The following is a 15,884-nucleotide window of genomic DNA, read 5'->3' on the forward strand; positions in this document are numbered from 1 at the left end:
AGTAACATAGATGACAGACCGAACTCTACAAATAATTGTCATTTCCCTGACTTATGTACTGTATAAAATACAGCTTGGGTACCACTGAAATCTACTTACATATGAAAAACGCTCAGCGTTAAATGTAAACCCCAGATTTCAGGGATGTTTCAGACTTCTTTTGGAACAGAGGCTTCTGTCAATACATTAGAATTAATGGTAAAATTAATTAACAGCAAAAATATAAGTATCTAATCCTACAACACATCTGTGAGAACTGCTGAATTCAGGGTTGGTGGGATGACTGCACTGAGTGAAGTTCTAAACTCATCGATATTTCCCTTGCAGAAGTCATAATGTAGAGGAAAAAAACCAAGCGACCTCCCCTCCCCTGCAGCATGTTGCGGTTTACACGTGTATATTATAGAATTCAACCTTTGTAGAATTATTTCCCATATAACATTGAAATGATGGGAAGCCTACAGTCTCTCTGCAGCGCGTGTGAGGGTAGGCCATCCCTCCCTGAACAGCCCGCCAGCACTGCAGACTCTGCTCTTCCGTTAATGACCGCGTATTGGAATAAAGTTTCGTAATAACAAGCTTTTATTACAGTAATCAACACATGACAGGATGAATGCCTGGGAGCTGAAACTGGACATCATTCAAATTAAAAATAAGGTGCATTATAATGGCAGAGGTCAAAATTAACCATTCCAGCAACTTACCTACACCCGTGCAAGACCATGGCACTGCAAATACTAAAATTATGGTTGGATTTTCTTTACAAGAAATGACAACTACTCATTTACTACAGCGTCATGTTTGAACACTGATAAATATTTTCTGTTTTTCTCCTCAAATTCAATTCACTGACAAAATGCAGGAGAACGGATCTTTTAACTCTTTAGCCAGGAGTATTAACTTTCATTGAATTCTTCTCCCTTCTCTTCCCCCCAGTTAAGGAATTGTCACTCTTGTTAATTCAGTTTAATAATTCTCTTAAAGGCATCATGCCCTCTGCACTCCCATAAATTCTCAGCTTTCCTTAATTTCAAAGATTAAATGTTTGAACTTCAAATTCCAACACTTAAAAAGATGAAACCATCTCCTTAAATCACCTGCGCTGGCCTGGCCTTTCTAAACCTGGCTCTGAAGAGACACTTGAGCTGTCAGCAACACTGGATTGTTCCAGGACTGCGCAGATATGGTCCGTGCTGCAGGTGCAGCTCTGTGAGCGAAGAGTCACGGTTGTTTAGCACCTTTGTCTTAGTTTCTGAGTACTTTTCATCATAAAACTACCAACCAGAGCTCCTCTGCACAAAGGAAGGAGCCAAAGGAGCGAGTAGCTTTTGAGCCAGTTCCCTGGTCACTCGGTTGCCTTGATAGCAGCATGTCGTGAAAGCATCAGCAGCTTTGAGCGGATGCTGGAGGGATTTGGTGAGTACCAAAAGAGTAACCTGTGTAAAGAGGTAGTGGAGCAACTACCAAAACAATTGCTGAGGAAGATGCCATAACTGCTAGTGAAGAATCTCCCCATGTAGGACGGTGTGACCCTAAGCAAGAAACCTCCCGGTTTCACTGTCCAGAGCAGAACCAGGTGCTCCACCTGCAGAAAGAAGAAGAAACATTATTATTTCAGCAGCTGCTCCAGAGACATCTTAACATTACTGCCTTCTGCTGTTCATTGCCACGCTGGGAGAGGGACAGCACTCGCTGGGCTCAGTAAGAAACTGAAGGAAAGGTAATCCATCAAGTTTGGCTTTCAGAAGATAGATACCCATCTGTGCTCGTGGTGTATTTTTTCCATTTGTTTAGCTCAGCTGTATCATTTTCTTATCAATTTTCAGGAAAAGCTTGCAAAGCTGCTGTAACTTTCTGCATCCTGGGACATGGGGAGGAACAGAAGCTAGTAAAGGACGGCGTAGGGGACAGTTCTTTCCTCCTTAGAATGATGCATAAATACACTGAAGGGTTTTAACTTGTTACACAGACGAGAGCAGCAGGAACAAAGATATATTTAAATACATACTTAAATATATTTTATAACAAAATTTAAAAGGTGTTAAAGAACAACAAAGTTATGGGAGAAAGTGATCCTGAGAAAGAAAGAGAAAAGAAATAAGCAGGTCACAGGAAGAGGAGAACTAGGAGATGAGAGGAACTTGCCTGCTAAATCATGTATTGCGCAGAGCAGGCCTTGAGCGGTGTGTTTTTACACGTATGTTTGACTATAGTGTTTTTGACCCCAATTCCTCATAAATTAAGAGCTGCAAAGAAATAGTTCTGGCTAAGCTAAAAAGAATGCAGGAGCGGGTGGTATTTCTAGAGGAGAGGTATTTTTCAGTTTCTGGGAAGGCTTGAGAATTCTGCTCGCAACACTATTGGCCCCAGTTCCTTTCTCTTGTTTATATTTTGAATTTTCAAGTCACATACTGAATTATGCCAAGTGACAGAAGGGAAAATGTCTGTGTGGAGCAGTGTCGTGCTCCCACAGGGAATTGGCTTCCTTGGCATATCAGTGTTTTCAGGCACTAGTGACCCTCTGAGTGAGAAATGGAAAGAAGAATGATGAGCCAGATTTTCAGACAGTCATGCACAATTAAACACATCTGAATGTCCCTTATTTACGCTCGTAAGGAGTTATTTGTATTTCTCCCCCGAACAGTTTGAGCCTACTGTAACCTTTAACAGCCACACGGGTTGCTGCCCCCTTCAAGGGCTTGATGAGCCTGACCTTGCCTTCATCCTTTCTAGCAGCGACGCAGCCCCTGACTGGGTAGAATAGATTTTGGCCAGCTGCAAGGCATGCACAGTCGTTACAAGTTAATAGGGGAAAATATGACCTAGGTGTAGGATATACAAATAATGCAGGATCTATGTATGAGTGTGGAGCAAGGTAAGAGGCTGAGTTTGTTTACTAAAGGCTTCTGGCAGCACATGTTTAAGGCTGTGATTATGATCAGTATTTCCATATGAAGCTTCTCTCCCACTTAAAATTTGCAAGGCTGTACACATGGCCCATTGCTTCTTAATATAGCAAACATCAGCAGAAATTATGTGTGCTCTCATGGCTTGGCTTACACTTGAATCCAGCTTTCTGGGTGAGGAATAACTGATTTTGATGCCTCATGTGACCACTGATATAATTCATGACGTTTTTACTCAAGCACCCTCGTGCCAGAACCATAATTTTTTATACAGGTGGAAAAATTAATCTGGTTTTGTAGTACATAGGTTTCGGGTATTGTCCAGCTTCCCAGATGAGAAAGGAAGTCTACTTGTATAAACATGTGTCTTACTGTAGTAGGGGAAATGGTTCAGGGATGCTTTTGTTGAAAAAGCAGGTTTGAAAAACTCAGTGGAAAAGCCGAAGAGGCGAGGTGGTGGTAAAACATTGGGGGGGGGGGGGAAGGCAAGAAGGAGTTACAATGTTGTGGTTCATAGCTTATTTAAAAAAACCTGCTGGGGGTCAGTAGGAGCAGCCCTAAAATCCTTCTGGATTAAAGAACCAAACAAGAACTGGAATATTGCAATTAGCAAAATATATTAAATTATTGGCAGAGTTCAATGAATGCAGGTACTCCACCAGTTTCAATGCCCATCTTTCTGTGGCCAGGATACGTAATAAGATAAAGCAAATGGAAACTCCTCTCTATATAATGGAAAATGTTGATAGGTTGTTTTTTTTCTGTAATATTGATTTTTCTGAGCACAACCTTTTGTAAAAACCCCATCATCTCAAGAAACTCTTTGGCTCCGTACACCAGTCAATGACACTTAGTCCCATTAGTGGGAAAATGGACATAACCACCTAGGGAGTCTCTCTTCAAGGAAACAGAAGCAGTTGTTGGAAGACAGGCTGAACAGAGTCTCATGTCCTACTCAAACTAATTAGAGATTTTGACCAACGGTGTATTCTGTTTAACCACAGAAAAACTACTCCAAAAGAATGTTCCCATTATGGGGAGTTATACAAAAAGTATCCTCATTGTGACCAGAATGCTGGTGAGAGACCTGCAAAATCTCTGGTTTCACAGTTCTTGCCTCCTGGGTCACTCTGAAATAACTAAATAGTGAATTGAAGGGCACGATGGCTACTGATAAAGTGATAGAGTGCAATGGACATGGTACAAAATATCTTAAAATACGATGAAATTGGGCTTAGCAATAGTTAGTTTGTTAAAAAAACACAAAACCCAATAAATCGTAAAGGAAATTGGAATGTAAATAACTTTGAGAAATAATAAAGATGGGTATTGGAGTGTGACCAGTCTACTTACGGAAAATGTGCATTCGAGAGCCACTGGGAGCTTTCTGTGTTGGTGTGACAGAAAAGAATATCCCATGATAAATGTCTATTGTGTATTAGGTTTTCATGAATTAGAGAGGTTCTGGCTGATGAAGGTACACAAGAATAGCTCATGTTAGATTAGCTTGCACTCTAAATATAGTAAATACTATATTTGGAGGAGAAACATCAGATATTTTGTAATTCTTCAGAATTACCTCCTAAACAAATGGCATCATTTTTAGGGCCTCCAAATTCAACAGATGTGTAGCCCATTGAAGATCACCCATGCAAAAAAGTTAGTACCTAAGTTCTAGAAGAACACAAGGTGATCTTTCTAAAGCTTTTTCCTTTGATGCTTAATACTCTAACATGCAATGGAAAGTGGGCACGACTAGCTGAGAACAAGACTTTTATTCAGTGGAGAAAAGTTTTAAACAAAAAAAGATGAAGCCCACTCCCAAACTGCCTTCCCTTCAGGACAAAACAGACTCAACATTGTTTTTAAGACTTCATAGACACTGCTTGTCAGGACTTGCAGCCAAAGTAGCTCCCTCGTTGCTTCTTTTTAGGAAAAGGTTGAGATAGGAATGGGTCCCTGAACACACACGCATGAGCAGGGTCAAGTCTCAAGCTGGCGTCGCTGCTAATTCACCCTGGCATCAAAGTGCCCTTGATTCCAGAGACGGGGTTAAGGACAGACAACATCAGTGTTGTGCTGCTGCAGGGAAATTGGGCTAAGACACACGGCTATGGCATGTATCTCCTGAATGTTAGCTGAGGTAGAGAAAATGTACACCATTTCCTGCAGATTCTGACAGCACCCTGAGCAGGGACTGGCTCTGAACACTAAGGTGAAATCCAGTCATTCTAAGAAATACCATTTATCTCCAAAAAATACTTATTCTCGGGGAAAAAAATAAACACACAACAGTTCTAACAAACAGAAGTATTGCACAAAGGACCTTTAAGGACCTACACATGGAAGATGTTACAAGTCCTTTTGCAACTTCAGATGATCAGCAATACAAGGTATGCCCCACTACACATCCAGTCCAAAAAGCAAGAGGGTCTGCGCTATGAAGAGTCACCATGTAGGACTGAGTTGGGCTAAAATGCTTTGTGGCTAGATCAATGTTCCCACCTGCAAGAAGTATACTGGGTTTGGATTCCAGAAATAAGTCTGCTGCATGGGAAATGTGAGCCATTTTATTCAGCAGAGTTTGTAAAAGTAGCAGCCATCTGTTGGGGTTTATAGAAGGCTGAGAAACACAGGATGTTTACTTTTATTCAGATATGCAGGGGATATGCCTTGTATGAGCAGACTTGTTACAATACTAATAAAACAACTGGGACATTAAGCTCAAGGGAAAAGCTTGTTTTATGTAGTAAAATTGAACTTGAGCATGGTAGAACGCATTACAGATACATATGCACACACATATATACATAATCATTTAAATAAAGGTCAGCAGAAAACAGGCCAGACAGAAATTCGGAACAACTACAGCGCTAACTTTGAGACTAAATTGATTGCGTTCTGAGGTGCTTTATGGAAACCACTCCCAAAGGAAATAATCTACATAAGGTAAGATAAGAAAGGGTCCGGTTTCAAAATAAACCTACATGGCAAAATTATCAGCTGAGATTAATTTAGTTAAACGCTCCAAAAGGGGATTTGGCATTACTGACTAAACTGAAACAGGGATGCGTACAGCGTGACTCCAAGACCTCTGAAGTTGAAACAGAGGCATTCCCTTATCACTGACTGTGATCTCCAGGACCACGTAAGACACTTGAGAGGAAACAGGGCTCAGGTGTCTTTGACTACAGGAAAATGTCATCCACAACGTGAATAACTTCATGCTGCTGCGAATGTTAACCACCAAAGGGGAAAAATTCCCATGACAGTTCGTTCAGAGGCGGCAAGCAGAATTCTGCAAATGCTACGAGAACGAATCCAAGAAGTAACCAAAGATGCAGATGGAGACGCTGGCAAACAGCATTAGCAACAGCTAAGGTTGTTTTTGCCAACAAAGGAAAAAGTTAAGTATAGTAAATCAAATAAAATTAAACATGTAGCAGCAATAGATGCCCTACTTCTTTCTGCAAATGCCTTTTACCATTTTTTTTCCCAGGAGGTAATGAGTATTTTTGTAAACCTCAGTTGAAAGCAGACTACCTTGCTTGTATTTCTTTCTAATGGCTTGAATAAGCAGATAACATTTCAGATGGCAAATATTTTTGCAACTAAAATAAAGAATTCTGCATAGATGGCATTCTGGTTGAAATATCCTGTAGATGATCACCAGCGGGACCAGCACGCGATGGTGATTTTCTTGAAGGAACAATTTGAATGGGATGATAGGCAACGGTACCGTATGAAAGCTTTGGCATGTGCATTTGTTATAATTCTGTCATTTTGTTAAACGCAAAGCAGTGAATTGTAGCGGGGAACAGGAGGCAAGTTAAATTGCTCACATATATGGATCAAAACAGTTTGCTAAGTGCAATGCTACCAGGAATTATGAAAAAAATCTCTAAAGCATATTCACTGCTGTGTATTAGATGGTAGTGTGTAATGTCCTATACCATCCCAAAGAAAAAAGCTGGATCACATTGGGAAAAGGCCTGAGGTGGGTTTCAGTGGGTGTGGGATTACATTTGATGGGATCAGAACAGTTTGAATCTCAAGGAATGAAATTCTGGACCAAAAATAGTGTACTTTGGAAGAAAGTTTGGTAACTCAGAAAGGATGTTTTATGTAGAAGATGGAGAAATTAATTTTCATATTTTCCAGGATGTGGCTTACATAATATTTTAAGATTCTAAATGAAGCTGCAGTGAGTTTTCAAGAAAGGAACCTAAGATCATAGTATGAATTTGTCCTAGGTATAAATCTGTAAAAAGAAAAAAAAAAAATCGCATTTTAAAATTGTACTCAAGCAGGCACTGAACAGTATTGCCCAGGACTGCCTCACACTCAAACTACAAGATGGTGATAAAATGTCAAGAACTAAGCTCTACAAAGATTACAGGACTAAACCAATTGTCCCAACAGCCCATCATTAAAACCTAGTAACTGCATGACATGAGAATTATTCTAAAAGAAACTTGCAGGGAAAAGCTTGTTTGAAGGGCCCTGGTTAGCCATTTGTGTACTAAAAGCTATTCAATATTAGAATTTCATTGTCTAGTGTATTTTTGATGGACTTCTTTAATACATGAAGTACAAATGCACACCCATAGAATTACAGTTAGAGATGAATCTGCTTAGAGGTAGGAACTCACCTAGACAGACACATACTAGAACTAAACATGACTCAGAAGTGCACAATTCCATTAAATATTTATTTATTCAAGATGAGTGAACAGTCTATGTGATCTGATTATTTTTTATCTGTACTTAAGCTGAAATGGCTCAAGTGGGAGCCACAATTTCTTTGAATATACTAAATATAGTGGAAGATGATTTTTCCAGAGGTGTCTGCTGGTGCTGCTTGGTGCCTTAGCAAATCATGGTTTTAACTCCTCCTTGCATCTTCTTAAAAAGGAAAATCTCAACTCTATTTTTGATCTTCTCTCATTCAAGTCTCGGCTATTGATTCTTGCTATAAATTCTTCTGGGACCCACCTGACACTGGATAATGTTGAAAATTCTCTAAGTTTGGGGAAATTTTATTGTAACAAATCACAGACTTTATATTGGTTCATATGCTTCTATATTTACTGAGTTATCTTAACCTAAATCTGGTGTCTAGACTTCTCTATAGAACAGATTTTTAAAGTTGATAGTGGTGCATTTTTATTTAGTGTCAAATAAGGTTCTAAACTCATTAATGTGTTGTATATGTAACATATGTTGCAATTACGGTAGCCTGTAAAAGTACAAGGACAATTTAATCTCCTTGGTGCCCTTGGGAATCTGGGTTTTAAAATTTTGTTTTATATGAACCTGTTCATACCTTTCCTGTTCTATAGCAGGACATGAAAGCTTGTAATATTCCACCTTGCCAGATAACACAAGAACAAATAATATGAAGCAGTTTTGAAAAGTAAATCACTCATTCACCCATCTCCATTCCATCAAAGATCTTGACAGACCTCTATCAAATTCAGCCTGAAGGGTTTTTTCATATGAGCTCAAGATCCCCAGTGTATTAATCCTCTCCTTGTGCCAGAATGGTACCAAGCCATCTTATTTCTTGGCTTTCTCTATATTCTCTTTTCAAAATACAGTCTATACCAAATTACAGAGAGTTAAAGATAAGGAAGGACGCATGATGGATTTGTACAATGGTATAATTATGTTTCTTGCTTTATTCATTATTCCTTTCCTAACCATAGCACTTCTGTTTCTTTCTGTCATCAAGTACTGGAGAGGCTTTAATGCCATTCCTTCTCAGTGTTTCCTAAAAATCAGTTCTATCAATGTGCTCCTTTAAAGTGAGACATTCTCATCTCTTCAACTAAGGTTTTAAACTTCCAGCACTTGCACAGTAGAACTCCACTTTTGTTCTTGTTCCAGTTATCTATTTTTATGTTCTGCTTAGTCAGGAGATTGTTTAGGTGCTATTTTTTGTCTAAATCTAATCAATTTCTGCCTTTTTCTAAGATTCATAGCTTTTGGATTTCAACTCCAGTTCCTGTCTCATGTGAAGTCCTTTACTAGTCCTTCACAGGGTATCTGTAATTCCTGTACAGGCTCATGAAAAAACTAGAAGCCTCCTTATTCACGATTTTCTCAGTGGCGAAATTATCCTATTTGTTTAACCCTGACAGTGGATCTGGGAAGATTTTAGAAAATGCTCTTAGAACCTTCCTTTTCCCGTCCCTCCTATTTCAGCAGTATTCATACGGATTCCTTTCCAGCGCTTCCCTACAGTAACATCTCCACTGCTGTGCCCGCCAGCCAGGGAACAGACAGCAGCACTGCCTGCCTTGCGCCGTACTGCTTACAGCTAAGCCCCGCTTACGGTGGATGTACAGGGGACTACTTTGTTTTACTCAGTGTGAGGGCACTCCTGCTCATGCAGCAGACTCCCAGGAGGATTTGTGTTTGGACCTGTGACTAACACTCAGCCACTTGTTTCCAAGTAGCTTTGCTCCTGACATCTCTTAACAAGTTGTTCCAAAGCTCTGCGGAAGTGCCCTTGGCACCTGTACAGCCCTTCCTCTGCCCAGCTTCATGCTGCAAGCTTTGGAGCCCATTAGGACTTATATTTTAAACTTATTTAAGTGCTGTAAGACTGCTTCTGATGTTAAGCATTCCCTACAATGCTGAGCTGGGCTACAGACTATAGAACACATTCCTTTGCCATAATTTGAAAACTTTAAAAAGTATCTTGTAGGTTAAAGCTGTACCATGAAATGAAGATAAAGCAAGGTGGAAACAATACCACATGAATACTTGCTGCTTCTCTTTTATAACAAAGAAAACAAGATCTCTTTTTCTCAGCCTACTCCATCCTCAGGGTCTCCGTACTTGGGGAAAATCTCAAGTGTTTTATCAACTGCTGCTATAACCACGAGAGAGCCACCAAGCTTGGGGGGAGCTGGTAAGTACTTCACTGGAGATGTGGGAAGTGCCATGAGAGCAGCAGTTCATACACTTAAAGCACTGCTGGGCACCTTAACCACCCCCTGGTATTTTAACCATTTTATTTGTTTGGTTTGGGGTGTGATGATGTAGGAAGCTGGGCCACAGTAGAGTGGGCTCATCTGAAGAGGATGGCTTTATACCAGGAGATCATAACAGCGTATAGACTGGCTCATAACACATTAAATGCACAGACAACTGAAATGAGGAGACTTGATCACAAAGCGAAGAAATGGAAGCAGACCTTGGGATTCAGACATACCCCTGTGCACAGGGAACCACGTAACACGTGGGCAGGTGCACTGTTTCCCAGCCTAGTTTCAGGCACCAGAGGCAGCCCTGTGGGCACTGCACCGGGAGAGACCCAGGGGGGAGCACTGGAACCTTTGGAGGCAGTTGGGGAGTGACAGTTGGAGAGAGGACGTTGGCTGAGAAACACACCGCAAAGCCCAAAGAAGGCAGAGGTAAACAGGCAGCAAAGGAAAGTTAGCAAAAAATTCAGAAAACTAGGCTTAACGGAGCGCCCAGGGCCTGAAGCCAAGTTAAAATGCTGGGGGAGGGGAATAAAATAAGAACAACAAAATGAATTGGGGAATGAGTGAAAGCAGCGTTGTACTAGGAGACGACAGCTAGCCAGCTGCAGAGGCGAGCAAGCTCCTACTTATCTTGCCATGTTGACTACAGAAACAGACGTCAAATGATGCAGTGTCTGTAAACAGAGAGGAAGAGTTAGTTCCCATTCGGGTAGTTGTGTCTATGACCCTAAAATCCTTACCCCACACATGCGTCAGGAATTCAGCTCCTGAGGGCACTGACAGCATTATCACATAGCTGATACAAGGAGGAGCAGCCGGCAGAAAGTCCACGTAATAAGCACTTGCTTATTATTACAGAAACTTGGTACTGCAATTATAAATGTTGCCCAAAAGTTGGACATACCGTTCCTTCCCAAAATGTAAAACATATGAATCAGAAGTCAACTGCAGGGTAAACAGACTAAATAGAATGTTTCCAGGTTATATGTGAATTTGATTCAAAACTAAACAAAAAATCTGATTGTGCTGTTTCAATCAAATTGATGGAGCAGGACAGTTACTTTGATGCGGTATTCCACTGTGTTCATTTTTGTTAAAAGATGTATCAGAAAAGCCTTGTTCACATGCTGATTTGCCTCTTCAAACAGCACGGCTGCTTCCTCCATAACACTTTCTCTTTCTGGTCTTTTTCCTGCTGGTCTGAATAATTAGTTCTCTGGGGAGACCAAGTCTTTTCTTGCTTACTAGTATTAGAACGGGGAATATCTGAACTAATCCCATGGTACCCCCCATAATGCTTCTTTTGACATACAGGAGATCCTTTATGGAGCATTATGTGACCCTTACTGTAGACAAATTCACGTCAGATGCACTACGTGAAACATTTACAAGCTCCAGCTATATCCATTTATGTTTATCACTCAATGGAGCAGGACTTCCACAGTGGTATCTATGTAGCAAACCTGTTTGATAAGCAGAATGTCAATGTGGATGTGAGCTCTGTATTCCTGCCTGGGTGGCCATAACAGATGGTCTATAGTGGAACTTCAGTCACAAAAAAAAAAAAAAAAAAGTGAAGTGGCACAAATCTGAGTCACTGGTACGAAAAGTCTGTTTTGGAGGACTCTCGACTGCTGTTCTGACTCTTCGGGTATTAAAAAGGACAGTGCCTAACTGGTGAAGAGCTGCCCTGAAAATTCCTTTTTAAGCTATTTTTAAAAATCCCTTTTGTAGGACAGTAAGGCAGTATAACTTTTAAAAAGGATAGGCTTGTCTTGTGCCTTTGATAGCAGTGGAGAAACACTGATCAAAAGAACTTCTTATTACTTGTAGATCTTCAGGAAGGGCTGCAGATATTGAATGCGTGCATGTTTTTATATATATGCCTACACACTTGTATGTGAGATGTTGGTCACATGAACTTTATCTGATGACAGTTAATTTTTATTCTTGCAAACCGATAATATATATACTCATACAAACATATATATAAATATATACAGATACACATCTATGTAAAACATCTGTAGTACTTACTACTTCTCCATCTCTGCCTCGGATTCACATAATCATTTTTAAAGTAGTATTTTTTACAAAATACAGACTAAACAGAGAATAAGAGAAGGACAAGTAACAGTGCCTCTTTGAAACATTAGCAGTTTTACATTCGTATCTTATGTTGTGGTCTTAAATCTCCTTACAGATGGAGGCTTCACAGACCAAAGTAGAAAAAAGAAAGCAACCTGGAAATAAAAGGGAAGCCAACTTTGTAAACTCTGCTGGCCAAGTGATAAAGAAAAGGTAAGATTTCTGTTTATTCACTGATAGACCCTGTATTTTTCTTGAATTGTTACTACACAAACACCACCTGATGTAAAACACATCATAAAAATGCTTTACACAATCAAAATGGACAAACCAGAACCACATGATGCATTTTTCACATAAGAAATAAACTAGCTGAATGCATTATTTACCAGCTTGTTCAACTATACTGAAGAACTAATTCTATAGCTATTATAGAGAGACAGAATGAAAAGTAAAAAAACTCTGTGTGCACAGGATAGTGGACTTGGACAGCAGTCTTGATTTTTATTCCTCCTGTGGCAGTTATTTTAACAAATACCCACATCAGATGCTTCAGTTTTAGACTTTTAGTGTTTTACAAAGATGGATTTAATTTCATACTGGGAAGCCCAAAGTACAACCATGTAAAATGAGATGATCGACTTCACCTAAAAAGCCAGTCTAGCCATCCAACTGCTAGAACTTCCCTTTTGCAGCGTATGCTTTCAATAATTTCATGAGCTGCTCATTGCACTGCTCAGTCCATATTGAAAGCAGCACACAGGACAGTGAATAAATCTGAGAATTAAAGTACGTCACTGACAAACACGATTAACAGCACTAAGCACATAAAACAAAACATGCATCTGCAGGTTCTGTCCCTCACTGATGGAGGCAACAGGAAGTTACACTGTTTTTGCCAAATTTTACCTTATACTGGTATAAAAAAACCCTGACCTGCATTCTTTGTTATCAACCCTTGCTTGCATTTAGATTATTTTAGCTGATTTGGTTTAAGTTGGTTTAAGTGAATTTAAAAGTTTTAAGTATTTACAAATATGTACAAATCTTCTAAATTGAGAGTTACACAACCATTCTGTAACTGTGGCACAGTTCAATCTTAGTTAAGTTTTATTTTTAAATACAATTCTTCTGAGAAATGCAATCGATTTACAAAGGATGACAAATTCCACAGTCTTCTGACTTAAAATCATGTGGAATTTTATTTTAAAAGATGTCTTGACTGCTTGACTGTCCATCTGTCCATCAATAGAAACAAAGGGATAGCAGTAGGGCTGTTGCAGTAAATAATTTCTCAAGTGGCATTACTGTCTACTTGAGGGAGAAATAACTGGCTTGATAGGTCAGCAGAAATGGATGTAGGGGTAAAACAGGTCAGCAAAATTGTGAGTAGATCATACTGACTCAAAAGTATTTGCATTGGCACGTGTAAAGAGGAACGTAGTCTGTGACAGGCACGACAGTAGATGCTGGTGTTGTTGAGGCCTTAATTGTAGTACTGTGTTGAGTCTTGGATGCTGCAGCTCAAAAAAGATGTGAATAATTTTGAGACAACACAGGGAGAAGAAATAAGCATCTTGAGAGGTTTAAGACTGTGACACACAAGGAAGGATTGAAATGAAGTGGAATTGCCTAGTCTATAGGTAAAAAAAATATGGGAGATATATTTCTTAAGATATGCAAGACACATATTGAAAGACAAGAGACAAAATTGTTCGTGTCCATTACAGTTACATTTGAGTAGCTATAAGCTTTTATTTTAAGTACTGTTCCAGGTTCCTCAATGTGAGCTAGACCAGGGAACTTACCTGGCTGAAAATTAGCAGTGTTGAAAGTAGTTTCACAACAGCTTATATCACTGTAAATTGAGTCTGCCACAGTCCCACCTCCTCTGTTATGCCAACATTGGTACTCACATTGAGTCAAAAACCTGAGCAGGACAAAAACTAGGCATCCTTTATAGGATTAGTAATGTTCAGAGGGTTCAGACACCACCTGCACGAACAGGGGGGACATGACTGACCCATCAAAGCAACCAGCTCTGAAACTGCCCTTGAGCTCACTTCCTTAAAAAAATGACTGTACCTTAGAGCGTTTTGGTCATATCAACACAGGAGGGCTGCTGCTCATATAAATCCATTTTTTTTCCTGCCAGAAATACAGGGGAAACAGTGGATAGTATTTTCAAACGTAACAGTCATATTAACACCATTAGTTGTATTTTTGGGGAAAAAACCCAACAAACACTACCAAACACCAAGCCATCAGGTAAATAAATTTAAACAAAATTGATGTTATTTAACAATACTATCTACAAGCACTTGTTGTGCTGGCTGCTATACATGCAAACACACTTAATAAAAAAAAGCAGTATGATTCAGACAGCAATCATAGACCGGCTAAAGAAACCCAAGGGTAAGGGGTGCAGAAACCCTGTCGCCGAGAAGCCAATGCAACGCTTCCCGGCTCTCGTTACGGAGCAAAACAGGGAAACTGCGGGCCGTGCCTGAAGCGGTTCGGTCCCTCCGGCGGCCCCGCGGCCTCTCGCACAGCCAGGCCGGCCCCAGGGCCCCACGGCGGGCCGGCGGGAGATCCCTCCCCAGGAACGGTGCTCTAGGCCCCCTCGGAGGGCCCGGTGCGGCGGGACGGGGATTTTACCTCAGCATCAGCAGGGTTTTATCTCAGCATTGCCGGGTTTTTTACCTCAACCGACGGCCCTCGCTCTGGCGGCGGCCGGCGCTCGTCCGCCTCTCCTCCCACGACCCACAGAGGGAAAAGAAGGGCGCTGCCGCTGCCGCCGCCGCCGCCGCCGCTACACCGCCCCGGCCGGCACCGCCTCCTCCCCCGGCAGCGCTCCCCTTTCCCGACTGTCCCGGCGGCGGCGGCGGGCGCCAATGAGGCGGCGCGTCCCGGCGGCAGGCTCCAGTGGGCGGGCGCGGGGGGCGGGCCGCGGGCCGGGGGGCGGTGGCAGCACGCTCGGTTGTGAGTGAGTGAGTGAGTGTGTGTGAGTGAGTGCCATGGCCGGAGCCCGCTGAGAGTGACAATAGGAGCGAGCCGGAGCGCGACCCCGACGCCCACCGGGACCCCCCCTCTCACCTGAACCAGCCGCCGGCGGAAGAGGCCTTCCCTCCCCTCGCAGCACCGCCGCGCCGCCCGCCCGGCCTGCCCCCCCCCCTCCCCAGCCGCCCGCACCGCGCCCGCCGCTCCCCCTCGGCTCGGCCCGCACTCGGCTCCCCCCGCGCCCCCCCCCCCCCCCGCCTCCTCAGGGCCCCTCCGCAGGGCTCCGCCGGGAATGTGAGTGAGGCAGCAGCCATCGCAGGCAGGGGGCCGCGCCGAGTGCATGGGACTGAGCGGAGCCCGAGCAGCCGCCCGCTCCTGAACCCGCCGCCAACGCCGCCCTGCGCTGGGGAGGCCGCCAACGCCGCCGAGGCCTACAGGCTCCTGCGCTGCCGCCGCCGCCGCGGCAGGGACCGAGCCCGGCGCGTACCATACTCGGGCCGCCGCCGCCAGGCATCGGCCGCGCTCCGCCAAGCCCGGCTCACGCCGCCGCCGCCTCCCTCCCGTCTCCGGCTTCTCTACCAGGAGGGTCAAGGTAACTCCATCCCTCCGTCCCTCCGCGCCGGCCCGCGGGGGAGCGGCGAGGCGGCGGCGGTTGCGGGGAGGAGGCGCGGGCGGGCCGAGGTGGGGAGCGGAGGGGGCCGGGCGGCGGTGAGGAGGCGCGGGGGGCTGCGGGGAGGACATGTTCCAGCTGCGGTGCTCCGCGGCTCCCTTCTGGAAATGACAGCCGATAGCAGCAGGCGGGAGGCAGCTAATTACATCTCTGCTTTCCCGGACGCGGAGCGAGCCTCTGGCTCCCTTCCCCGGTGATATCCGTCGGTATTTTCACGGCCACTCG

At 43.0% G+C, this 15,884-nt stretch overlaps 2 protein-coding genes across 4 annotated transcripts in view; one reads left to right on the forward strand and one right to left on the reverse strand.

Annotated features, from left to right (window-relative positions):
• Window positions 1–564: 564 nt before the first annotated feature.
• Window positions 565–15,730, reverse strand: LOC129207275 (translation initiation factor IF-2-like). Its single transcript, XM_054827959.1, has 2 exons — window positions 14,693–15,730; window positions 565–1,585 (listed from the first exon to the last, which is right to left on the reverse strand). The coding sequence occupies exons 1-2, from the start codon at window positions 15,728–15,730 to the stop codon at window positions 1,346–1,348; spliced, it is 1,278 nt and encodes a 425-aa protein (XP_054683934.1). The 3' UTR covers window positions 565–1,345.
• PPP2R5E (protein phosphatase 2 regulatory subunit B'epsilon) overlaps window positions 14,964–15,884 on the forward strand; it is a 75,252-nt gene continuing 74,331 nt past the window's right edge. For 2 of the 3 annotated variants that reach the window (XM_054828377.1, XM_054828379.1), the window contains exon 1: window positions 14,964–15,581. The gene's annotated coding sequence lies outside the window, so the exon portion shown is untranslated. The remainder of the gene's footprint in view (window positions 15,582–15,884) is intronic. The other variant, XM_054828378.1, reaches the window with a different exon arrangement.

Source organism: Grus americana, chromosome 5 (assembly GCF_028858705.1).
Source record: "Grus americana isolate bGruAme1 chromosome 5, bGruAme1.mat, whole genome shotgun sequence".
Classification (NCBI taxonomy): Eukaryota; Metazoa; Chordata; class Aves; order Gruiformes; family Gruidae; genus Grus; species Grus americana.

What these genes read in the sequence shown, in the direction of transcription:
- LOC129207275 (XM_054827959.1), bottom strand. Translation starts at nt 15,730, where the DNA reads ATGTCCTCCCCGCAGCCCCCCGCGCCTCCTCACCGCCGCCCGGCCCCC. An exon ending in AGCGAGGGCCGTCGGTTGAG is followed by an intron (nt 1,586 to 14,692) that starts GTAAAAAACCCG and finishes TTCTTTCTGCAG; the next exon opens with GTGGAGCACCTGGTTCTGCT.